Source organism: Curcuma longa, chromosome 13 (genome assembly GCF_044706935.1).
Source record: "Curcuma longa cultivar G26 ecotype Majalengka, Jawa Barat chromosome 13, ITB_CL_G26_1.1, whole genome shotgun sequence".
Classification (NCBI taxonomy): domain Eukaryota; kingdom Viridiplantae; phylum Streptophyta; class Magnoliopsida; order Zingiberales; family Zingiberaceae; genus Curcuma; species Curcuma longa.
This window is the reverse complement of record NC_133873.1, coordinates 8,007,850-8,033,127: the sequence shown is the minus strand read 5'-3', so window position 1 is coordinate 8,033,127 and position 25,278 is coordinate 8,007,850. Positions and strand designations below refer to the sequence as shown.

Genomic DNA, 25,278 nt, shown 5'->3' with positions numbered 1-25,278 from the left:
TCGAATTTTTATTGTCAGACCGATCACTTCCAAAATTAGATTATAAAAAAAATATATTATAAATAGTCGACGAATAATGTTAGATCAATATTTTTAAAAAAACTTTTGAAATTTTGATTTTCGACTCGACTGTCTAATGGGTACAACATTAGCCGACTGTCACAAAAGATCGATTAATTCAATAATCGATCGAAATAATCAATTTGTTTGATTTCGATTTAATCAATTAGATCGGTTCGGTTATTAACCAATTGCTCACCCCTAGATCCAACCACTTCCCTGAAATATGTAAACCTGAGTTAATAGTAGCTCATTCTTTGTATAAGCTTACAAGACCTCTTCATTAGCCCAGAAATAGTAGTAAATTGATGCAATGCAAACTCTCTATTCCTAATCAATGAAATAAGACAATCACAAAGCTTGAAATTATAGTAATTGTTTGGTCAACAACCATTGACTTGCAGTGCCTTGAACCACCAAAAGGAATTCCACTTGATCCACCAAAATTGTCTTGCAAGAACAAGCCAAACACCAAATTCAATAGGCAGAAATAAAAAAAAATGAGTTCAGGTATGCTACTTTACTTGAAGAGTATATATAGCTGGATGTGTTTAAGGAATTGGTGTATCCTAGAGCAAATGGCATCTATCCTTCTGTTCTTTAGAGCTCTTGTAAAAAGAGATGACCGCGAAATATTTACCGTCTTCGAAGCATCTCGTGATGTCGAGTGCAAAGCAGCGCATAAAAATGCAACACGATCAGTCAGGAAGGGATGCTACTATTCCAATGGCGATCGCGGCAATGACAGAGATTACATCAACAAATGGAGGATTGCTGAGGGCTTCATTTAGTGAGTATTGTAGCATAATGTACTCGCAAATGGAGGATTACTGAAATTCAAACTTGATCCTCTTTATTGTTTCTCTGAAATTGATATTGTTAACTCTTAATTCAAGTTTGTTTGATTGTTTTTTTTTTACATTTTGAAACTTGTTTAATTGATATAACAAACTTGTTTGTTAGTTTGAGAGCTTATTTATTTATTTACAAATTTAGTAAGAGTTTTATTAATAAACTTAGTTTGTTAATAATTTATAATATTTATTCAAGTTTGTTCATTTAATTTAATAAATTATTCAAGATTTAATTAACTTTATATATATTAAATAAATATAAATAAACTCTTATCATATTGACAGTCATATACGATCACCGATACCACCTGATAATAATGTCTCTCCAGCGCACAACTCGCAACCTGCAAATCCAATATTCCGATAGCATTTTAGAGTTTGGTTCTCTATAAAAAGTTGCTATGGTATGAGAACCCTAATTATTTTCTATCTTCTACCTTCTTTGTTCTATTCCTTCTAGCATCCTTGATGACTTAAGCATCAAAGTGATCTCACCGAAATAACTCCCAGTGAGTCCTTTGATGTGTGTTAATCTATGTAGAAAGCATCGTCAGCAAGATCCAACGACGCATCAATCGCATACGGTGCACACCGACAATCCTAGATAGACCCCTTAGTGCTTACTTGCTTGATGAACATGAGAGTTTAACTAAAAACACATCCATTTGACTCTCTTCGATGATCATTCAAGTGTGCCTCAAGTATCACCAAGCCTTAAACCTCGACACCATGTCCTTGACCTCGCCGAGTCATGTTGAGCCCTTGCTTAGTCGTCGCCCGTCTTTGGTTACAATGAGATTCAAGATATCCTTAATATTAGATAAAAGGATGCAACTCTAATCTAATGGAAGATGAGAAGGAACTCAGACAGAGCACATACAACCCTTTTCAGCAGTCCGATTCGATCAGGATTTGATCCTCAGCCCCCGGTGCTAATAGCACGATCAAATCCAACCAAATCTGACGACTGAAAGTATGCCTATCCATATCGTTTACTTTCGGCAAGGTCGAGTGATTAAGGAGAGCAGTTTTCACATTCTTCATGAGAATTTCAAACACATCAGAAGAAGTTGTCCTACAGCTTTTACATCTAAACATGTTTAGTTTGTCGAAAGAAACATTCTCGATTTCAACACATCAAACTGATAATGACACAGAAACTTGTCCATGAGTAGTTTTTCCTGTCGGAATTGCTAACCTTAGTCTTACGGTGGAGAAGACCTTCAACGGGTTATGGCCATCATCGCCGGCATAGGTTCAACCGTGAGAATAGCGAGTCTGAAAGCTCTCATCTTTTTCATCCAACTTTCTCTTCAAACTGATGCATGTTCCGATGGGGAAACGATTATCAGTGAATAAATTGATGTGGACCACATCCATAGAGCTATGCTAGGACGATAAACTTACCGCGCATTTAGTTCTTCCCTTGCATCAAGAGCCCCGACCTCCTCGTTTGACAAAATGTCGACAATGGGCTCGTATAAATACCATTCTTTCCTTTTTCTGATTCAGGAAAAAAAGGACTTTACTAGGAAAAGACATTCAAAAATATTGATTCCATAGCACAAAGTATCGTCTCACCGAACAACACTTCCTTTACTACCAAATAGCTTCCCTAAGTCCATAGTGATACCTGCTTTACTGCCAAAACACAAAGCAAAGCGATAAAGATAACAAGGAAAAATGAGCTCCATTTGTTTCTTCCGCCATAAGAAAACAAAACCTGTTCGTGAGAATATCTGATGCTCGTCGACCCTTTTTCCCTATTCTGGTCTCTCTGGCTGAAGAAACTGATTGAGTTACAATCTGAACAATGACATATCAGAAAATCATCGGTTACGAGTTAGTCAAAAAGTAACTGATAAACATTCAACATAATTTCTAGTAGCAAAAGTGTACCAAAGTGGCTGAACTTGCACTAATACCGACATTAGGATACTGAAAATTACATGCTAAGTAAAGCCTTGCAACAGAAATACTGTTTTTGACGATAATGTTACTTTAGGTCAAGCTAACTTCAAGGTTACTCAATGTGGGGCAGTTACTCCCGGCACTAAAAAAGCAAGCTCAGAATCGTGAATGAAATGCACAAAGCAGAAATTCAAAAGGAAAAGACTGATAGAAGTGACTGAGTTTTAGTTTTCAGACTGAGAACAACCTAAAATGAGAAAACTACTAAAAGCGACGCATTTCCAATGCAGCAATTGAAGCGATAGATTCCATACAAAACAATTGTTCCCCACCTCACTACATGACATAGCAAAGGGAGTACCCAAATTGTTCATTATGCTATATAAGAGCTGGTAAGGTATAATTGAGTGAGTATTCACTAAACAGGTTCGGGGCACGTTTGCATGAAATGGGAGATACCTGTCACAGGTAGAGGACGCATTTGGAATTGCATAGTCACACAGGTACCCATATATAGATAATATATACTTACATATTTGAAGATTTATCGGGTATGTTTAACTTAAATTGAGGGATATTCTGATTTTATTGGGCATTATCATTATTTGAACTTGACTTCCATGCTTTTAGCCATATTTTATTTATGAAAGATTGAATTAGTTAATTAGAGGTTCAACTTGCTATTGTTTTAAATATTGAAGGTATCAAGTTATGTTAACCTTGAGCCAAGTTCAGGTTTAGTCGGGAATCGCCAATAGTGATGAGACTTGTATGGATAGAATAGTAACAACTATCATGAGTATGGGTATTGGGAAGCAAAAACTTTACAGGTACCCCATCTGACACCACCTCATAAAGGTGAATGCAAGTTATGAACCACTTTAACCTTGGCAATCAACCTAGGCACACACAATAAATTATTTTGCAATTGCAGATGGAAAAGTAACAACGAGCATATCTTAAGATGAGTCACTCTCTCACTATTCAAATAAGCTGAAGTATAAGCAATGAAAGTTTCGAATTTACTTGGAAAACGAATGTTTCAATACGTCAAAAGTTTCTCACAGGTTTCACCAAGGCAGTAGATAATCTCACTGGCTATTTTCCAGGTGCCTTTGGAATCTCAAGCAAAGAAGTTACCGAAACTCTTGCTTAGGGCTTGGGAAGCTACCTAGAGCCTTATGACTTATTTGCTTGCGTATATGAATAGGAAGGAGCAGTAAAACAAATGTATTCGACATGCAATTTTTTGTTCATTTGCCACCTCCACTCTCCTCTCATATTCATCCACCAAGTAAACAAGCTATTAAGATCTACCTCGAGTTATTGCTTCAGACATGCATTATTGACAGACAATAGCAAGTGAGCAGTCGCAAATTAGAGACATATTGATGCATAATACTCAATATAGAAGAAAATCAACAAGGCAATAGCAAGAGTAACATGCAGCCATATTATAAGTAGACTAGATCGACAAATAAGAAATAAGAGCATGAAGCGACACAAATTACACAAAAATACCGTCACTTTATGTTGATTAGCAAAAACAATATGGCTAGAACAGACAGCTAACCTCATAAAGCTGCTCCCTTATCGAAACTGCAATTGCTGGCTTTAAATATTAATTCAAAGAATTGTCAAGATTTAAGAAAGAACCTAAAATCTTATCACATAAGAAATTCCCTCATGAGCATAGTCTTACTCCAACTTCAGGGTCTCCAATATCCATGTCTTTGCAGAAAGTTCGTGCAAACTCTTCAGGATCACTTTCTAAGTTGCTCATGTCCTATGGAATGATCCAAGTTCATGTTGGCAATATACGAAAACACTTTGTACAATTATGAAATTTTAGTAGTTATGGTTTATAAAATTTCTAACTTACCCACAATAACTGATCTCTTATTACAGTGTTGTTAACACGAAGATCAATCTGTTAAATCATCACAAGATTGTCAAGAATAAGATAATATTCAGGCAACTGATATTAGATTTAAATCAGGTGAAAATTATTGTTGGAAGATTTATTTCAGGCATACCTTGATAGGAACAATTTTCTCCTTGATTTGCATATCTTGACCTTCAAATGAATGGAATTCTGCCAATTGGTTCTGCCACGACAAGAAAAATTGGAGAATTTCAGCACAATGAGAAAGGACTTCTAAAATCTTATATCAATATTGTTATTGTATTCGTTAAAATCAGTACAACATTTCCTTTTCTCTGAACAAAAATTAGGACCAGTTTAACACTCCCAAAACTTTATACAGTGGAAAAAACATAGCGAAGAAAGATAAGCAGAGAATGAAACTAACAACAATTTTCCATTGTCATTACTTGGTTTGTGTTATATATTTGATTGTCGTAGGATCAAATGACTTATTCTAGGAAACCATAAAATAAGGTGTAAGCAAAGGAACTAATTCGCAATAGTGTATCGCTTACTTGAATGGACTGAGAAATATGAGCCACAAATGTTGATGGTAATTTGAGATCCTTCACAGTCCTTTTAGCAAAATTGGTCACTTCTGAATCAGGATCTGCAAAAGTAACATAAAATATTGTTGAGTACAACGATACATCATAAACATTTCCATATGCAGTAAGCTAATAAGTATGAAATACTCAGCAAGGAATGAGTCTATACATTCACAGAAGCTCAAAGTGTTATTTTAAATTTTCAACTGACACAATAAAACAACAAATGAAAACTCAAACCTATCAGTTAAACCAGTTATTTTAGTAAAAAAAAAAAAAAACAGTTGTCACAAATTAGGAGTAATTCGACAAACTTTATTGCAATTTGCAATGTAGTAGATATAGATATAGCATATAAAAACTAACTTCTGACATGCATAAATTATTGATCACCAAAATTAGTTATAAAGTCATATAATTGAGTCAGCAACAGAACTTCATCCACTTCCATGATTTTTTTTTATATTTGTTAAGCACCACCCCCTCTTTTCAGTATCATCTGTTACTCATAATTGAAACTGGAGTATTTTAGCTGAAATGGACTATGTATTAAGGTTTATCTTTTTTTCTTTCATTTCTTAAGAACTATTCCTCTCACTTGATCTCTTCATTGCTTTCTTACTTTGTAAGTTTCCATATTCTCTATATCTACAGCAGAACATCGAAAGTCATAAACAAAAATAAGGTTGTAGTGAGACAAGTAGAGAGTAGAATAATTACTCAGAACTTACTGATTCAGCATGTAAAGAAAAACAAAGTTCTGTTATGTCAATCAAAAAGCAAAAAAAAAAATATTGGCTTCTTTAAAGGTGGAGAAAATTTACATGACACTCTATGACTATTAATCTTCCATAAAAGTTCAAAATCAACAGAAAGTGCATTATGACAGGAAGGCTCAAGAGTTGCACGATAAACAATAAGGGTCAATCAAAGAGATGAAATTTCAGTAGTCTTACAGAACAAATCATAAAAAATTTCAGCAAGTCCAAAATAAATCAAAACCACAACAGCTACAAATGATTTCTATCACCAACATACTATACTTTGAATAGAGAGAAAAAACTGCAGACTTAACGCGTCGCAAGGAATTATCAATCACCGTCCAAAACCTTGCAGATCTAGCAAAACAAAAATGGAATAAAAAAATACCACTGGGATTCCAGGTGAAGGCATCCTTGAAGCGATTCCCATCGACATCAATATCCAACCGGATGGGCACAAGATTCTCCGCTGTTGGCCTGCGATAAACAAGTAGAAACAAACACATTACATCCCGTTCGCTTCTCCCCCTAGCAAACACAGCTCACAGGAACAACAATCCTGAGCTTCAAGATTCGAACTTTTACGGACAATGAAGCCAAAAGGGAAACCTTGTGACGAAATAACAAAATCCATCGCGATTTTACAAGAGACTCGAAGGAAGGAAGTGGTAAACATCCGAAAGCAAAGGAAAATTGCGAGATCAAAGAATCGGTTAGAAAATTTACATCCGGAATTTGACGGAGGCTTTCGCAGCGCCTGGCGTGAAGAATCTCATCGCTTTTTTGCTTCCTCTTTTACGATCTCTCACTTCCGCTTCAAATATTTTCGCTCCGGGAAGAGAAGGGATCGAACGCTAGAACCCTTGTGGCTGGCGAGGGCTTCGGTTAAAATCTGGGCCGCCATTAATTGGGCCTGAATGGCCCATTAAATTTTGTTTTACACACTGCAGAGCCCACGATAAATCGAATAAATTTGATCAAATTTAAAATTTTAATTTAATTATTTTAAAATTTTAATTATTTTTTTTAAAAATGAATTAATTAAATTAATTTAGTTTAATTTTGATTTTAAAATTTGATTTATTTAATTTAATTAAATAAAAAAATTAAAATCAAAATCGAATAATTTAATCAAATTTTTAAAAAATAATTAAAATTTTAAAATAATTAAAATAAATTTTTAAATTTGATCGATTTAATTGATTTATTTGATTTAATTAAAAATTTTGTTAATATATCAACGCTGATTTAGGGCTTCAATTAATTTTAAAAAATTGATTTAATTAAATTTTAATTACATTGCGGAGTTTAATTTAATCCAATTTTAATCAAATACTCCATTTTAACTCATAGCCGAGAATCTACTATAATCACACCACCAACCCAAGCATTCCACGTGTCAAGAATTTGCTAGGCCATTACGATATTAATAAAATAAATAAATTTCTTATATCCTTTCTCACCCCATCAATTACTATATCAATTAATTATCTTTTTTATTTTATAAAAAGGGAAAAAAATAGATTTTTTTCCCAAAAAAAGGAAAACAAAAAATCAAAAACAAACGCAACCTATGCCGACCCGTTCATGTACCAGTCTTGTAAATTGTTTTCTCCTGTGTAGGGTGGGGCCCACCTCTTCTGCTGCAATCACTCGTCGATCTCTTGCTGTGCTTCGAAGGCCTTCCACCTCTTCTGCTGCAATCACTCGTCGATCTCTCGCTGCTGTGCTTCGAAGAACTCCCATGGCGTCCCTTCTGCTCGTCGCCATCTAAATCTGCATTCAAAAAGAAGCATTTGTTCGCGTATGATCTCCACCGCCTCGATCCTTTGCGAGCGGATGGTTTGTTGAATCACGTCCTTTATTGATTCCTTCAGCTTCCAGTTCTGTGGTTTGGTGTTTTCGGAGTTCGTGGGCGGCTGCTGATCTTGAAAAACTGGGGATTTGCGATTCGGCAGTGAGTCGGATCTTCGCGGTGAGGAAAACCTCGCTTTTTTGTTATCAGGATGATCGGGAGGAAGAGCGCGGCCAACGGGGCTTTGTTGTTCTTGCTGCTGCTAGGGTTTGCGGTTTTCATCGCTACCTACAACCTGGTCACGATGGCGCTCCACCACCACCACCACCAGAAGCGGGAGTCGGGGAGCGAGCTTGCTGGCGGCGATCCGGTCACTGGGACGGCGGCCGAGATGCGGAGACCGGGCCGTCGGACGCGGCCGTTTCACGTGGCGGTCACCGCCACCGATGCGCCGTACAGCAAGTGGCAGTGCCGGGTAATGTACTACTGGTACAAGAAAAAGAAGGACGGCGAGGGTTCAGAGATGGGAGGGTTCACCAGGGTGCTCCACTCCGGCGAGCCTGACAGTCTAATGCAAGAGATCCCGACCTTTGTAGTTGATCCCCTCCCAGCCGGAGTCGATCGGGTGAGATTTTTCCCCTGTGATTGGTCTTCTTTCATAGTTTCTGCACTTGCATCAATCTAGAACACTAGTTGAATCATAATCCACCCAAACTTGTGAAAACAATGAAGAAATAGAATTTGTTAGATAATTTCTGCAATCTAAAAGAATGAAATGAAGCAAAAGTTACATCTTGTTCTATGCAGAATCTACCAATTGTTCATATGCATGCAATAAATAATCTACAGATTCTTTTCACTAGTTTATATGCTGTTCATCTTCAAGAAATGTGTTTAAGGAATGAAATTGTTCAATTGGTGGCTTAGGGTTATTCAGGGATCAGATTAAGTTGTTCAATTGGTAGTTGTTTATTCACTAGAATTACTACTGTTCTAACGATATAAGCTGAATGCCCGCATCTTCGTTTTGGCATAACTCATTTGCCGATGTGTGGTTACGACGACTGAATGTGTGTTTGGTTGATGATGTAGTAAATCTTTGACAGTGGAGAGTATCATTTTCCAGGGGTACATTGTTCTGAATAGACCTTGGGCTTTTGTCCAATGGCTGGAGAAAGCAACTATTGAGGAAGAGTAAGTTTTTTTGTTTGATTTAGAAGATGCTTTCATTCGACTTTATTTCAGTTTCACTGTGTTAAAAAGGCTTTCTTTGTTTTGTTGAATGAGAACTCTGCAGCTATATATTAATGGCCGAACCAGATCATATTTTCGTCAAACCATTGCCAAACTTGGCTCATGAAGATCGTCCTGCTGGCTTCCCATTCTTCTATATTAAACCAACAGAACATGTACAAATAGTAAGGAAATTTTTTCCAGAAGAGAAGGGTCCTTTGACTAGTATCGACCCGATTGGCAATTCTCCTGTGATTGTTAAAAAGGTAAACCTTTATTATTCGTAAAGAAAGCATTGGAAGATTTCCTGAACTTCCATCCTCGGCTTTATAACATACTCTGCTTCTCTATTTCTGTATGTCTCACTTAAGTCTGAGCTAGAGAAGATTGCTCCTACATGGATGAATGTTTCATTGAATATGAAGGAGGACCCTGAAACTGATAAAGCTTTTGGATGGGTGCTGGAAATGTGAGATCTTGTGTTCTTCCTTACAGTGTATCAATAGATTTTGAATTCGTGAAGATACTAATGCATCTTAAGATTTGGTATCGTATAGGTACGCCTATGCCATTGCAAGTGCATTACATGGTGTGCAACATATTCTTCGTAAAGATTTCATGATACACGTATTCTATCGATTCTTTTTGTGCGCCCTTGTGTGTGTTTAGATCACAACAATGCTATGTTGTAATCTCACTTTCTAAAATTTTGATACAGCCCCCTTGGGACTTGAAGTTGGGAAAGAGTTACATCGTCCATTTCACATATGGGTGTGACTATTCATCGAAGGTGACTTCCTCAGCCTATTCCTTCCTACATTTTTCATAGCAATGATTTGTAACTATCCTTGTCGCTTATGAACATGAACATTAAGATCAGTCTGTCACTGTTTGTTTGTGCCAGGGCGAACTAACTTATGGTAAAATTGGAGAATGGCGCTTTGACAAGAGATCCTATCTTCACGGTCCACCGCCAAGGAACCTAAGCTTACCCCCTCCAGGAGTACCTGAAAGTGTGGTATGTAATGTTTTGTTGTCAAATTGAGATATCAGTGCATAAGATTTGGATCTTAGGAGACACCGAGTGCTGCAACCATACACACGTCGAACCGTATAGTTTCCTCCTCCATTCCAATCCATGGATTAGTATTTTTATGTTGATTGGGGTTATTATGGTGATTGATTTCTTGCTTCTTTTCAAGTTTTTAAAATTGGGGAGGAAATAGTTTGAGTCGAAACCCTGGGTCCTTAGTCTGAAATGCCTTAACTCCAAATGCCGAGATCAATGTTGAGTTCTTCTTTGATCGCATGGCTTTCTGTACTATTAAACTGTTTGTCTCAGGTTAATTACATCTGATCGAAAGTAGTTCATGTTCTCCTAATAGACTGATTTCAAGATATTGTTTCTTGGATGTCAAACATAATGGTCAGTGCTTGATCTGCGATAACAAATGGGGAAAAGTAGAAAGTTGTTTCTAATGATCTCAAATTCAACGGCTGTTGGATACTTTCGGTTCATATCCCGAATTGTTTATTGCGACAAGTAAATAAGCTCAGTAGTAGGGATGCAGAATTCCTCTTCAATTGTAGAGCACAAATGAGAAGAATTGTACATACAAGCTAACCTATGCTCTAGTAAATGTACTAAACTCTTTTCAGAATGCTACTTGCAAATTCAGAATGCAAAACTCTTTTCTATACTGACCGATCGAACAAGAACAATCTCATCAACCTACCTTCTCGGTGCAGGTAACGCTAGTAAAGATGGTTAACGAGGCGTCAGCTAGCATCCCCGGGTGGGACGACGGAAGGTAGCTAAATTTCGAAGGCCGCATGAGTACAGAAAGGAAAGCATGGAAGTTTTGTTAGAAGTAGCACGACAAAGATCGATACTGTGAGGGTTTAGAACTAAAGTAGTCGAATAACAATGTCGAGTCTGTTTGTTGGTGCATTCTTATTCTTCTTTTTGAAAAATGATAAATGTTGTGACTTGAATTGTTTTGATCTTCTTCACTTGATGAGTTTTGATGGCTGTGTTGGTGCATCTCTACCGGGTAACATGAGACAAGCTTCTGAATGAAGTGCAAATATAGAAGAGAATGATTGTTTCATGTAAGATTTAGAATCATTAAGAGATTGATTGTTTCGATTAGGGGTGCAAATGAATTGAATCGAATCAAATAGTATAAAAATATTGATATTTGAGTTTGAATTTAAAAAAATTATAATATTCAAATTTAATTCAAAATTTAAAAATATAAATAATTTTAATTCAAATTCGATTTGAAATAAAATTTGAGTTGGAATCTTGATAGTTAATTCTAATTTACATTGATTTAAATTTGGATTTGATTTGAATTATTTGAAATTTAATTTGAATATATTTTAATTATACTTATGTTAAAATAATTAAAGTTCGGTTCGTGAATTATTTATAAATAATTAAATAAAATATTATGAATTCGAATTCAATTTTAAAAAATATAGGGTTTATTTAAATTTGATAATTTTAAATATAAATAAAATATTTTAGATGATCTTGTTTCATAAATATAATTATTAATTATTTTTTAAAATCTGTTGTAAATTATATTGTTTGTTGGAGTGGTCTGACACGGACCCAACTATGAGTCGGTTATAAGTTCGAGACTATGAATAATAAGCCTTATTCAATCTATTTGATATTTACTTTAAAATTTAATAAAGTAATCGATACTATATTCAAAGTGTCTGAAAAAATTTGTGAGTGCTCAAAATATGAATAGTATTTTTTTTTTTTTGACTTACAGTTAAATAATTTAAATTTTTTTTAGATGTTATGGGCATAAGGGAGCGGGTCATGGTCAGTCAAGCCCACCAAGCCGACTCACCGACTCCTTATCCTCATTCGTAGTCAGATCCAACCTCCCCCTCTCAGACACCTATTGAATCCTTCGAGTCAGCACGGGAACCTCGCCTAACCAACAAGGAAGTAGGCTCCTCCAGGAAGACGCGGTTCCACATGGACATCTCCTCCCGAGACGGTCCGGATATCCTGGCATTTCTATTCTGAATCGAGTCCCAAGGATCGAAATGGAGGAATCAGGTAGGACACAAGAACTACAGTACTTCACCAAGGGCGCCGTAATCAGATCAAGACTCGTCCTCCCGAGTACCCGATATCGAATCCCCGCGCAATGTCCGACGAGCTGATAGTAGGACCGAGCCGGATCGTCGAGTCAGGCTCAGAGCGTCACGGCATCCGGATCGAGCCGGATTCTCGGCTATCTCTGCCCCAAGCCAAACCGATCCATTTGGACATAAGGCCCACCAACCTTACCGTTCCGGTATGGCCCTATACAGGTTTCTCTTTTTCCAAAGGTCACTCCCCTATTACATGGTTGTGAATGTTCTCCTGCCGCCCTTGCAACTCATCATGGTAAAGCACGTGCATGATATGACCCCCGTTTTAATACAGGTCAGCGATGAAACATATACGCTGACTATATCCTGCTTAACTGACACATTCATAACGGTGATGAAACTTCAGTCACGTTTGAGATATGACATAACATCTTCGGTTTATATAAAAGGTTAGCCTAGCACTGGAGGAGGTATGCAATCTCACATATACTTTCTCTTTTCGCTCTCAATCTCCTCATCCTTCTCCAGAAGCTAACTTAAGCATCGGAGTGGTTGCGCCGGGATAACCCCTGGCCTTCCTACTCACGTTTATTGTGCTCGCAGGATCCAGAAGCTCTCCACCTTCGTCTTCACCCAAGCTAGCTCAAGTGGGGTGTTGGAAAAATAGCTGCTCACCCAAAAGCGGATCTCAACAGGAATATTAGAATTTAAAAATTAGATTTATAATATTAAATATAAAAAAAATTAATTACTCCAATTGTTATCTCATACTTCTTATCCAACTCCTATATCTTAAAAGAAATTTTTTAAATGACTTAACTAAATAAAAAATAAATGAATAATAAATAAAAATATTACTATTTATATTCTGAGCCCCCAAACTTTTAGTTACCTTTAATATTGAACAATATATTTATTACAATACATTGAACATTAAATTATTTTTTAAAAATAACCTTTAATATTTTATTAATATCAAAATATTTTTAAACAAATTTAATAAATGTTAATAATAAATTTTCATTATAAATACATTCGACCTCATTTAGAGTTAGGCATTATCATTTTAAAAAATATGAAATATTGGTCTAATAAAAAATAGAATGATTATTAGTTAGTCCCTACTATATTTTAAAATAAAAATAAAATAAAAAAATTACATATTTTGAGAAAAATATCAAATAAATGGGGCATTCCGAGAATCGAACTCGGGACCTCTCGCACCCAAAGCGAGAATCATACCACTAGACCAAATGCCCTGTGGTAATATTGATTAAAAGTTACTTAATTGATAATTATGTTTAGTATTTAGCTTGGCACAAACAAATATAAATGAAAAAATATAATTTAATCCATTATTTTTTAAAAAAATAATTTTATGATTTAACATCTCTCTTCCCTTTTCTTTTTCTCTCTCAGCTCGTGTGTTGATATCAATATAAAAAAATTAATTATAATATCAAGGACTTTTCATGATTTAAATTTATTTTTTAATGTAATTATTAAATTCAGAATAATCCTCTAAATTTATTCATTTTTAATTTTAAAACTTTAATAAAAATTTTTAAAATAGAAAAGTCAATTAAAAATATTTTTTCTACTGATATCTAATTGCAAAAGAATACAAATGTAATAAATAGATAATAAAATAAAATTTTAATTATTTTATTAATGATTTTTTAAAAAATCATTATGATTTTAAAAAAAATTTATATTTTATATTAAATTAATATTATTCACTCTAAATAATCTTTTTAGAAGTAATATTAAATTTATATTAATTGAATTGTGGTGATAGTTTTGAAAATCAACATCATTATGATGTTACTATGGTTTCGCCTGATTCGATTAAAAATTTTAGTTTATTCAATTTAATCAAATTAAAAATTTTAAAATTAAAATCAAATCAAATTATCTAAAATAATCGATTTTAAAAACTAAAATTTTAAAATAACTAAATTAAAATTTTAAATCCAGTGAATACGATCCATTAATTTATTTAACTAAACTTTTGTTTACCCTTAAATCTAATCCTTCACATAAAAAAAAACTATTTTACATGTCTATTTAACTAAAAACTTGATTACAATCTTGTTAATAAAAATATATAACTAACATTTTATTTATGAATCACCTAAAAATTGATAACGTGCCAAGGGAAAATGAAAGAGATAAAACAAACAACTTGTATTAAAAGAAAGAAACATAGCCTATTTATAGGCTTTTACCGAAGAGTATTTCAACCCCTATCTCCTAATTAATAGGATCTAAAACAAATCAATAAACTAAAAACTCGGGCAAACTACGACGTGGACAAAATTACTGACCACTACTTTCAATAGATAAAACTTTTAAATCTCATCACCCGCCCTTAAACTGAATGTTTTTCAATGTTTAAGAATTATCAAATGCGTATACTCCAGTCAATCTCCTTAGCCTTTGAAATGTAGATAACTTCAATGGCTTGGTCATAATGTCAGCAATTTGATCTTCACTTGTGCAGAAGTAAATAATCCATCCTTCGTCAAGTCCCTTAAAAAATGAAACCTGACATCTATGTGCTTGCTTCTCTTCGATTTTTAGAGAGTTTAATAGCTGAGCTATTATCACAATAAATTTTAACAGCACCTTCTTGCTTGAAATATAACTCTTCAAGTATTTTCTTTAGCCAAATTGCTTGAGAAGCACAAACTGTTGCAGCTGCAAATTCTGCTTCTGTTGTGGATAAAGTCATAATAGGTTGCTTCTTTGAACATCATAAAATAGCTGCTGAACTCATCATGAAAACATATCCGAAGGTACTTTTTCTATCATCGAGATCACCTGCATAATCACAGTTAGTAAAACCAATTAAATCTGATTTTTCATTTTTCTTGTAGAACAAACCATATTCAATGGTTCCTTTCAAGTACCTAAAAATTCTCTTGGCGACTTGAAGATGTATCTCCTTTGGGCATTCCATGTATCTGCTGATAAGACTTACAACATACATAATATCAGGTCTTGTAGCTGTTAAATACATCAAACTCCCAACAATTTGGTTATAAAGTGTGTTGTCAACCTTTCTTCCTTCAAGATTTTGAACAAGCTTCAATCCTGCTTCAGCAGGAGTGTTAACAGAGTTGTAATTTTCCATTTGAAACCTATCCAGAATTTCTTGAGCATACTTTTTTTGTGAAATAAAAATTCCAGCTGTTGATTAAACTATTTTAATGCCCAAAAAATAATGCATCTTTCTAAGATCAGACATATCCAATTCAAGCATATCATAGATTTTTTAAATTTTGTAATCATGACACTATCATTTCCTGTAAAAATAAGATCATCCACATATAAGCAGACTATAAGCATTTTTCTTCCATCTTTAATCTTTGTAAAAAGTGTATGCTCATATGGACATTTTTTAAACCCCTCCTTTGAAAAATATGCAGCTATGCAACTATACCAAGCACGTGGAGCTTGTTTCAGTCTATATAATACCTTTTTGAGTCTATAAACTTTATTTTAACATCCATATTTTATATAACCAGGTGGTTGATCAATAAATACCTTTTCTTGAAGATCACCATGCAAGAATGTTGATTTAACATCCAATTGGAAGATATGTTAAGATCGTTGTGCTGCCAATGCTATCACCAATCTAATTGTGTCAAGTCTTGCAACTGGTGCAAAAACTTCTTTGTAATCAACATCAAATTCTTGCTTGTAGCCTTTTGCAACTAAGTGTGCCTTGTACTTGTCAATTTCACTATTTTTTTTTAAATTTTGTCTTGTATATCAACTTAACCCCAATTGTTTTATGCCATTTTGGAAGATCAGTTAACTCCCATGTATTATTCTGTTCAATGGCTTTAATTTCTTTATTCATGGCCTTTCGCCATTTTGATTCCTTAACCGCTTCTTCAAAAACTGTAGGAACACAATTGGAAAATAGGGCAAAATATGTAAGTTGATCATCAGATTGACCAATTCTAGTTACCTCGTAATATGTCATCCATGCAGGTCTTCTTCTAATGCGTTGAGGTAGTTCTTCAGTACTTTCTATTGTTGGTAAGCTTGGAATGTCTACTTCATTTTCTGATGAACATTATTGGTTATTTTCTATTGTTGATTGCTGCTCTTCATCAATTCCATCAAAATTAGTAGGTATTTGTTTTTCAATAAAGTTGTTATTCCATTGTCAAAATTTTCTTTCTTCAAAAACCACATCTCAGCTAATAATAATCTTCTTAGTGATAGGATTATAAAGCTTATAAGCTTTTGATTGATCGCTAACCCAAGAAATATACATTTTTCTCCCTTGTCATCAAGCTTGATCCTCTTCTAATCTGAAATATGAGCATAAGCAATACATTCAAAAATTCTGAAATAATCTACCTTTGGTTTCTGATTGCTCCATGCTTCTTCTGGTGCCATATTTTGAACTACAAGTGTAGGACTTCTGTTTAATATATGAATACTCTAGTTGACTGCTTCAGGCCAAAAAGCTTTTGAAATACCACATTTTGCCAAAAGACTTTGCACCATATTCAAAATAGTGCAGTTTTTTCGCTCACAAACTCCATTCTGTTGAGGAGTATAAGCTGCAGTTAATTGCCTTTTAATCCCATGATACACCCAAGTTTTCCTACTAAAATCATCAATGAAAGTGATTATATATCTCTTACCTCCATTAGAATATGGATTAATTGGGCCACACAAGTCAGAATGCACCAACTCTAAAGCTTTCTTTGCTCTCCATGATTTTCCTTTTGGAAAATGGTTTCTATGTTGTTTGCTAACCACATTCTTCACAAACTTCAGAAGGAGCAATAATTTGAGTCCACCATATGTTTCTGCTGCAAAGTCTTCAGTCCACCAAAGTTTAGATGGTCAAAACGAAAATGTCACAGCCATGAAATATCATTCACCTTTGCTGAAAAACATGGATAAGTGTTATTATTCAAGTAAAGTGGGAACATGCGATTTGTTGTCATGTTAACTTGAGCAATTAAACCCATCTTTGCATCGTGAATTTGGCATACTCCATCTTTAATAGAAATCTCATACCCTTTTTCTTGTAGCTGACCAATACTAAGGAGATTGGTCTTTAGATCTGGGACAAAAAGGACATTAGATATTGTATGAGAAGAATTTCTTTTGGTTTGGATAGTTACCATTCCTTTTCCCATAACAGAAACTGTAGAGTTATCACCAAACTTGACTGTGTTGCGGAATGATTCATCCAGTTCAGAAAATGTCGTCTTATCTCCACACATGTGATTGCTGCAGCCAGTATCCAGATACCACATATTTTGCTGAGTTTCTTCATTTACATGGCACACCATTAGGAGAGAGACTTCTTCTTCCTTTTCAACAAAGTTAGATCTTTCTTCATATTGTTTATTCAGATTAGTACGACATTCTGACTGATAATGACCATACTTATGACATCTATAGCATTCAACATTGGACTTATCTACTTATTTATATTTATAAGTTGTTGAATGATTATCTCTTCCTCTTCCTCTTCCACGTTTTAATCATTTACTTCCTCTTGCTTTAAATTTTCCTCTTCCTTGCCTTCTATCTCCTCTTTGTGTTGACTGATTTTCTATTGAAACTTTCAATGCTTGCTCCTCTTTGTCTTGCTGGTTGAGCTTTTGTTCATGAACCAACAAAGAACTCTGCAACTCATTAATTGTAAGTTCATCAATATCTTTTGACTCTTCTATTGAACAGACAATAAAATTAAATTTTGGTGTTATTGATCGAAGAATCTTCTCAACAATGGTGACATCTTTCATCTTTTCACCATATATCCTCATCTTGTTGGCAATTGTCATGATTCTTGCAAAGAAATCTGAAACAGATTCCCCAGACTTCATGCGTAAAGTCTCAAATTCTGTTCGAAGACCTTGAAGCTGCATCCGCTTAGCCTTCGCATTCCCTTGATACTTCTTCTTCATGCAATCCCAAATATCCTTGGATGTTTCTTTGCTAAGAATTGTCTCCAAGGTTGCTCGATCTATGGCTTGGAAAAAATAGTTCTTTGCCTTAAGATCCTTCAGCTTCAATGCATCTAACTCCGCTCTTTGTGCACTCGTCAGTATTTCTCCAGTTGCTGGCTCTGCTACTCCAGATTCAACAACTTGCCAATACTCCTTGGATCTTAAGAAGTTTTCCATTAACATGCTCCAATGGTCATAGTGACCATCAAAGCGTAGAATCGCAGCTTGCACAAAATTATTTTCAGATGTCATTGAATAAGACAATTTATCACACAAAATAGGAGCAATTTAATAAATCACTACCGTCGAAATCCAAATACTATTTAAACTTCTGATCTCCCCCGAATTCGGGATTAAAATAAGGAGAGAAAAATATCAACTCCAAAAATATGAGAAATATACCAATGATGGCATAAGTCTCCAAATTGTGAAATATACCCAAATGGCAAATTGTTAGTGCACCAAAGGCTTCTGCCTTTGGTGATGGTCTTTGCCTTTTACTTGATGCAGATAAATAACGCCAACAATAGCAACAGCCGGAAGGTTCTGGACCTCCTGTGATGTTAGTGCACCAAAGGCTTCTGCCGATTTCTGATTTTGTGAGGGATCTGTAGCAGTGCTGTTGGTGAAGGTTTCTGCTGAAGGTTTCTGTTGCTCCCAAATTTGATGGGTTGCCCGAACAAGATCAAAACTATCTACGGGATCCTAAGCGATCAAGGTTGCGCTTCTTTTTTGGAAGAAGAGGGATCTCACACACTCGCCTCTCGATCAACGCTCTGATACCACTGATAACGTGCCAAGGGAAAATGAAAGAGATAAAACAAACAGCTTGTATTAAAAGAAAGAAACAGAGCCTATTTATAGGCTTTTACCGAAGAGTATTTCAACCCCTATATCCTAATTAATATGAGCTAAAACAAATCAATAAACTAAGAACTCGGACAAACTACGACGTGGACAAAATTATTGACTACAACTTCCAATAGATAAAACTTTTAAATCTTATCAAAAATAAAGAATTCTTAATAATTCAGAAGAATACTATGGTGCTAATCTTTTGAATAACAACACCATAGCCCTGGGGCATAGTTGAGTTGGTTACGACGGAGCAGACTTACTGAAGTGGACAAGGATCGAATCTCGACGAAGCATGACGCAATGCCCTCCTCCGTCGTATCCAACTACAGCTTTTCGATTTACCTCCTCACAGATGGTTATGAGACCGACCGTGTGGGGCCGCTGGGGTGACGGATAAGATCTATCTTTTGCTGAAGTAAATAATAACACCATAGTAGTATTAATCTTCAGAAACTAATACCAGAATGCATTCATAATTTCACTGTCGATTATAGCTTCCTTTGGCTTGAGAATAGCCGATCTTGGGAGGTTACTGATCTATAGAAAGAGCCTTAGCCAGAGTTTAGCTTGGAGAAGACTCCGACGGCAACAAATCCAAGTGGAGATGAAGGTTGAGGCAACAAGAGAGGTGAGTGGCTAGAAGAGAAGAGAGGGGATGATTTGAAAACCTAACTATTAGGTTTTTAATATGCTAAATAACTCTTTTTTAAAGATATATTTATGACCAACATGCCTATGAGAACCTGATTAAATTAACTTCCATCAGGTGATGAAAGAAAACAGATATACAATTGGCCTACATCTATGGCAAGGGCTCACCATTTTCCAGGATTTGTCCACCTCCATGGACCTTCATGTCTTCACTTCTTGCACAGATTAGTTTTTCTTTCTCCATGATGTGATGTTTCATAGAAAGCCAAGTTCGAAGCCAAATTTCATTTTAACCAACTGCTCGCAGAGAGGGAAGCAGGGAAGCGCTCCGCCGTTGCGTTCCTCTAGCACTCAGTGAGCTCGCGAAGGGCGGAAGCAGGGAGAGCTTTGTGGGTAGTCAAGGGTCGACGACGACGATGGAACCCTATTTCGCTTCCGCCGTCATGCTCGCGGTTTGTGGCCGAACCCTATTTCGCTTCCGCCGTCAGCTGCTCGCTGTTTGTAGCCGAAGGGACGACGATGGAAAGCTTCCGCAGTCAGCTGCTCGCGGTTTGTGGCCGAAGGGACGACGATGGAAGTGGAACCCTATTTCGCTTCCGCCGTCAGCTGCTCGCGTTTTGTGGCCGAAGGAATGTGCGAAGGGTAAAGAGTAAGGATCGGGAGATTTTAGGGTTTGTAAATGGATATTAATGAATAATACCCGTTAACCCAATAAATCTATTAACCCATTAAATATTAATCTATTAATTCATTTTCTATATACTGCTATTAATGAAAGCTCGCGAGCGGCTCGCGAATACTCGAACACAATATTATAGATTCGAATTCGGCTCGAATAATTATTCGAACATGTTCGAGTTCGGCTCGAATTCGATAATTTCGAATACGAATCAAATATTATTCGAACTGGCTCGAAAAGCTCGCGAACCGGCTCGATTCGTTTGCACCCCTATTGGGAATTGCCGACCTTGGGAGGTTACTTACCTATAGAAAGAGCCTTAGCCAGAGTTTAGCTTGGAGAAGACTCCAACGGCAACAAATCCAAGTGGAGATGAAGGCTGAGGCAACAAGAGAGGTGAGTGGCTAGAAGAGAAGAGAGGGGATGATTTGAAAACCTAACTATTAGGTTTTTAATATGCTAAATAACTCTTTTTTAAGATATATTTAAAGATCTTTAACGGATTTGGTTTGCTAACCAAAAATCTACATCCGTTAGTCCAAATTTCAAACCAATAGCTTTAAGTTTGGTTCAAGACCAAACCGAGTTGATTCAAAATCAAACCACCTTTAATTAAAACCAACTTAATTTGGTTTATAATTAAACCAAAGAGGACTCACTTTGTCTTCAAAAGACGTGGTCCCTTTGTGCTACCATTCTGATAAAATATCTTCCATATTTATCTTTCGTCGGATCCTACCAAATTCAATCTCTTTCTATCTGAGAATCCAATTCTCAAACATATTTTATGTATCTTAAAGAATCTCATAGTGTGTGTGACTTATAAGTTCTCGATTTATGTTAATCATTCATAATTACCCATTAATTACAGATTGATCATGAATGATATCAAATAGTACATCATGACTTCTAATAAATCGAAAAATCATAGTTGATTCTAGAACCATATATTTCAACCTACTTCAACAGCTACAATTCTATATGTTCTTTAACAAATGGTCATGGTCATACAGTATACATCCCCTAATTAAAAGAATGATGAATCCACTGTTGACCACTCAATAATTAAATTCAATCATTCTAGACATTAAAGACATTTACTTAATATGCCAAAGTATATTTCCATGACCAAGATGATTTAAATAGCCGAAGGAAACTTGCACTCGAGCTACACTAACACTAAGCTGCATACTAGGTTAAAATATTAAAGCACCAAAATGTATATACACCATCACTGTAGCAACTACGGAATAAAATCTTGACCAATTTAATTAAAATTGCTCAATCTTCATTAAAAAAATCATTGTAATATTATGAATTTTACTATAAAAAAATTATAGATCAATTAATAATTTTATCAGGTTTATAAAGAATTTTTTGAGATATAAGTGTTCCATGTATTTTTTTAAAATAAATAAATAATTTATTTATTTTATAGGTTGTTATAGCAACTAAGAAAGATATATATGATGTTATGGTGTCATAGTAAGTGGTGGGACAAGTTTATTATATAACGAGAATTTAAATCTCACTCAGATACATATTATTTAAGGAGTTTAAAAAACTTATGATGTTAGGTCATTCGTCAGATTCATTTATGCTTTCCAGTTTACCTTATTAATCAACGAAAAACTTTTAAGATAACAATCCGACACATTCCATGAATAATTAAAATTTTTTATTTTAAAATTTTTTTGTGCTTAATATTATAATCAACTCTTAAACCTTTAAAGAGGAAATCTTAAATGATTTACCTATAAGAAAAAAATAATATTATTTCTATTTCGGATGTTCAAAACATTTTTTGAGTGTTCAAAATCTTATCTAATGATTTTTGCTAATAAAAAATCTTATTTTTAAAAAATATTTAATTTTATTTATTTTCACATGGAGTGTCCCTAAATGAACGGTTCAGATCGTCTCTAATCAACGATACCCTAACCCTAATATCCTCCTCCTTCGCTTTATATAACTCCGCGTAAGCACTTGCTTTCTTCATTCTCTGCTCCGCCTCTCCTCGTCTTCCTCAGTTTACTCTCCATTTTTTTTTTCTGCCTTTTGCTCTTCGATTTCTTCAATAGATGAATGTTTCCATTGCCTCAAACTCGCCAGATGAGGAGGCTCTTCCGTTTCCGAACCGGTAATTTTGCGTCTAGTATCACCTTGGAGATCTGATCCCAATTTATTCGCTCTTTTTTCTTCTTATTTTTCGTTTCTGGATCAATCTATGGTTGCGATTTTGATGGATCATTTTTATTTCTTTTAGATTTAAGAACAATTTGAAAGCTGTGTTATTCTGTTTTCCCGCTGGTTTTATAGCGATTTGAACGATGTTCTATTGAACAGAGTGGAGATGATGATGGTTTATTTACTGTTTATTCATCTATTTGATAACCCATATGATGGTTACATTAACTCGAGCACCAGCTGATCCTCTCTATTTCAATCTTTTTTCCTCTCAATTTGATGGAAAATTTTGTTTTTTAGGTTAAATTTCAAAATAGACCACTTTTCTTCTCGTAATCTTGAAAGAATGGATTGTTGATTCTTTCTACTTCAATTTTTGTTTGATAATTATAGGTAAGATCTTGTAGTCAATGCTAATTTGCCTTGGATTATTACTATGGGCCTCATCTTTCGCCGTCGCGCCGCTTCCTCGCGCAACTGGAGGTCGACGGTGCGTCGTCAGGGGTCTGGGACGTGCAGCTCGTCGCGGAGGTCGGCAAGGAGGCCTGGGCCACGAGGTATTCTCTGATCCTTCTCGCCTCCTCTCCTTCCCCCTGTCTTCGCAAGGTTTCCGTTAATCGGTTCCAGGGTGCCATCGATATTCTCGTTATTTGTAAAAATTAATCGGCTTCTGCGCTTGTTTCGCGATTAGGGTTCTGGAGCTGGATCCAAAACCCTTTTTTTGCCGTCTCTCCTACATTGGCGACCCACACCCTCGACCATGGGCTTCTCTGGGAGCTACCTGCAAAGCTATCTCGCACCAGCAATCATCTACTTGTACGTTTGAATTTGTTTTCTATTTCATTCTATCTGCAATCGTGCCTCTCAACACCTTCAGTTCTTTGGGGATTCATTACCCAAAGAGCTCAGTCAATGAGGCATAGATCAATGCTGCAGGGTTATCATGAGGCAGATTCTTGCTAAACGATTCTGCCGTTAAGGACTCTACCACATCTCTTCTTCTAAAAGTCCATTTTTTGTTCATCTTATGAAATGATTGAATTTCTTGATAGGATTTCTGGATTAGTATATTTTTGTGATGATGACTATCATTTCAGTTTCAATTAGCCAGTTCTGCTTCAGAAATCATAAGATGATCGATGAAACTGTTTAAAGTCTGAGCCTTTTTTGTTTCTTTTCTTCTTGGAGACTTTCCAAGGGAGATTTTTTTTTTTTATTTAATGTCAAAATTTTAGCGTTTTCATGTGTTTATGTTCAAGATTAAACATTGTTATTTATCTTAGTGAAAGATCTAGCCTTAAACCCTATACCTTCCCAAACCTCTTTCATAATTCTTCAATCCATCTTAAAACAGTGTGTTTCATTATTTCACTGGTTTGCTATTTGAAACTCCTGATTGAAATCAAATTGAAGCTAACTTTGGGCTCAATGTGAGATGATGATCCGAGGTTAAGTTGAGCTCTCAATTAAGCCAATTCATGATGATGCAGGGAGAGTCAATCCACTAAAAATTTATAATATAGCGGGGTAGGACGGATTGAAGTTTTATCAACTCATTTTATGATGAATTCAGATGGGTTGTCTAGGTTCACATGGCTTGTGACCCGTATGGATTGGCTTGTGATCTGTGTGAGTTGGCTGTGGTAGACTTAGGTTGAAAATTTTTATTTATTTATTTTATATTTTAAAATCAAAGTAGAAAATTTAATGAATTAGTGGGTTTTAATTATAATTTAAGTTTAAAAATTATAATTTAATTTAAAATGTTCAATTTAATCAATTATAATTTTAATTTTAATTTAAAATTTTTAATATTTTTTATTTTTTAATAGGCTTGTGGGTTAGCTTGCTTAATCTATGACTCTTCTTGAGTTGGAGATTTCTTAATCTGTTAAGTTGATGGGTTGGCTTGTTCTGTTCTACTATATGACGGAATCGTCATAGATTGATCCGCTTTGTCATGGATTGTTCTATTTGACAGTTTTATCATAAGCTTAAGTGATTTAATTCATCTGAATTTATTTTAAAATAGATTAATAAAATTATAATCTAATCCATTTAAATTAGTTGGCATTAGTTGGCTGGACAGATTCTATTTAAATTGACGACTATATGGGTGAGTATATGATATTTGTGTGATCCGTAATTTTTTTTAAATATTTTACAGTCTTCATTGTTATAGAAGTTTCTAGCTTTTCTTGTTGATTTAATTGTAAAGGCTTTTCCTCTGTTATGTATGTTTGAGTATTCCTGTTTTTTTAAAGGAAAGTAGAGGTTTGTACTATGTTTTTTATTCTGATAGAACAGTGAAAGATTTGTTTGCTGAATTAAATTAATGTATACTTTTTTAATGTTTCTTTTTATAAATATTATCTGTCGATTTTAAAACAGTGCAGTTTTCCCCTTTCAGTATTTATCATGCACATTTCATAATTTTAAAATAATGTTTTTTTTCTTTTGCTACTTGCACAAAAATTTTGAATTAGTTCGTATCTGTATCTGTATTAAGTCATTTCGATTAATATAAAGATAATTTTAGAAGCACTAATTTTATATGATCTAAAATTAATTAAGTTTTTTTTAAAAAAATATGATCAACTTATTTTATAAATAAAAGGATAAAAAGTAAAAAAGATGTCCTTTTTATTGGAATGGTAAAAAAATTAAATTTTTACCATTAGAGATTTGGTATAACAACCTA

At 34.9% G+C, this 25,278-nt stretch overlaps 3 protein-coding genes, 1 long non-coding RNA gene and 1 other non-coding gene across 7 annotated transcripts; 2 read left to right on the top strand and 3 right to left on the bottom strand.

Moving 5' to 3' along the window:
* Positions 1 to 1,929: 1,929 nt before the first annotated feature.
* Positions 1,930 to 6,901, bottom strand: LOC141844307 (chromatin structure-remodeling complex protein BSH). Of its 3 annotated transcripts, none has more exons than XM_074732344.1 (11): positions 6,788 to 6,901; positions 6,450 to 6,538; positions 5,268 to 5,362; positions 4,862 to 4,933; positions 4,708 to 4,755; positions 4,528 to 4,611; positions 4,399 to 4,437; positions 2,638 to 2,720; positions 2,496 to 2,555; positions 2,322 to 2,417; positions 1,930 to 2,232 (listed from the first exon to the last, which is right to left on the bottom strand). In XM_074732344.1, exons 1-11 carry the CDS (start codon positions 6,835 to 6,837, stop codon positions 2,172 to 2,174), a joined length of 777 nt encoding a protein of 258 aa, XP_074588445.1. In that variant the 5' UTR covers positions 6,838 to 6,901; the 3' UTR covers positions 1,930 to 2,171. The 3 variants fall into 3 exon arrangements, with proteins under 3 accessions (XP_074588445.1, XP_074588444.1, XP_074588446.1); XM_074732343.1 differs by having other exon boundaries at positions 2,496 to 2,559; positions 2,639 to 2,720; XM_074732345.1 differs by lacking the exon at positions 1,930 to 2,232 and having other exon boundaries at positions 2,318 to 2,417.
* An 847-nt stretch (positions 6,902 to 7,748) lies between these two features.
* LOC141844226 (hydroxyproline O-arabinosyltransferase NOD3-like) lies at positions 7,749 to 11,084 on the top strand. Its single transcript, XM_074732257.1, has 9 exons — positions 7,749 to 7,865; positions 7,939 to 8,481; positions 8,983 to 9,050; positions 9,154 to 9,355; positions 9,461 to 9,558; positions 9,647 to 9,716; positions 9,808 to 9,879; positions 9,994 to 10,107; positions 10,839 to 11,084. The coding sequence occupies exons 2-9, from the start codon at positions 8,068 to 8,070 to the stop codon at positions 10,902 to 10,904; spliced, it is 1,104 nt and encodes a 367-aa protein (XP_074588358.1). The 5' UTR covers positions 7,749 to 7,865; positions 7,939 to 8,067; the 3' UTR covers positions 10,905 to 11,084.
* A 2,315-nt stretch (positions 11,085 to 13,399) lies between these two features.
* TRNAP-UGG (transfer RNA proline (anticodon UGG)) lies at positions 13,400 to 13,471 on the bottom strand. Its single transcript has one exon. It is a non-coding gene; the product is annotated as a tRNA-Pro (tRNA).
* A 1,496-nt stretch (positions 13,472 to 14,967) lies between these two features.
* LOC141843983 (uncharacterized) lies at positions 14,968 to 18,454 on the bottom strand. Its single transcript, XM_074731983.1, has 4 exons — positions 17,816 to 18,454; positions 17,369 to 17,620; positions 16,489 to 16,540; positions 14,968 to 15,308 (listed from the first exon to the last, which is right to left on the bottom strand). The coding sequence occupies exons 1-4, from the start codon at positions 18,452 to 18,454 to the stop codon at positions 14,968 to 14,970; spliced, it is 1,284 nt and encodes a 427-aa protein (XP_074588084.1).
* Positions 18,455 to 22,405: 3,951 nt separating this feature from the next.
* Positions 22,406 to 23,631, top strand: LOC141844413 (uncharacterized). The gene is made up of 3 exons (XR_012603136.1): positions 22,406 to 22,530; positions 22,971 to 23,134; positions 23,269 to 23,631. It is a non-coding gene; the product is annotated as an uncharacterized LOC141844413 (long non-coding RNA).
* The last annotated feature ends 1,647 nt before the right edge of the window (positions 23,632 to 25,278 follow it).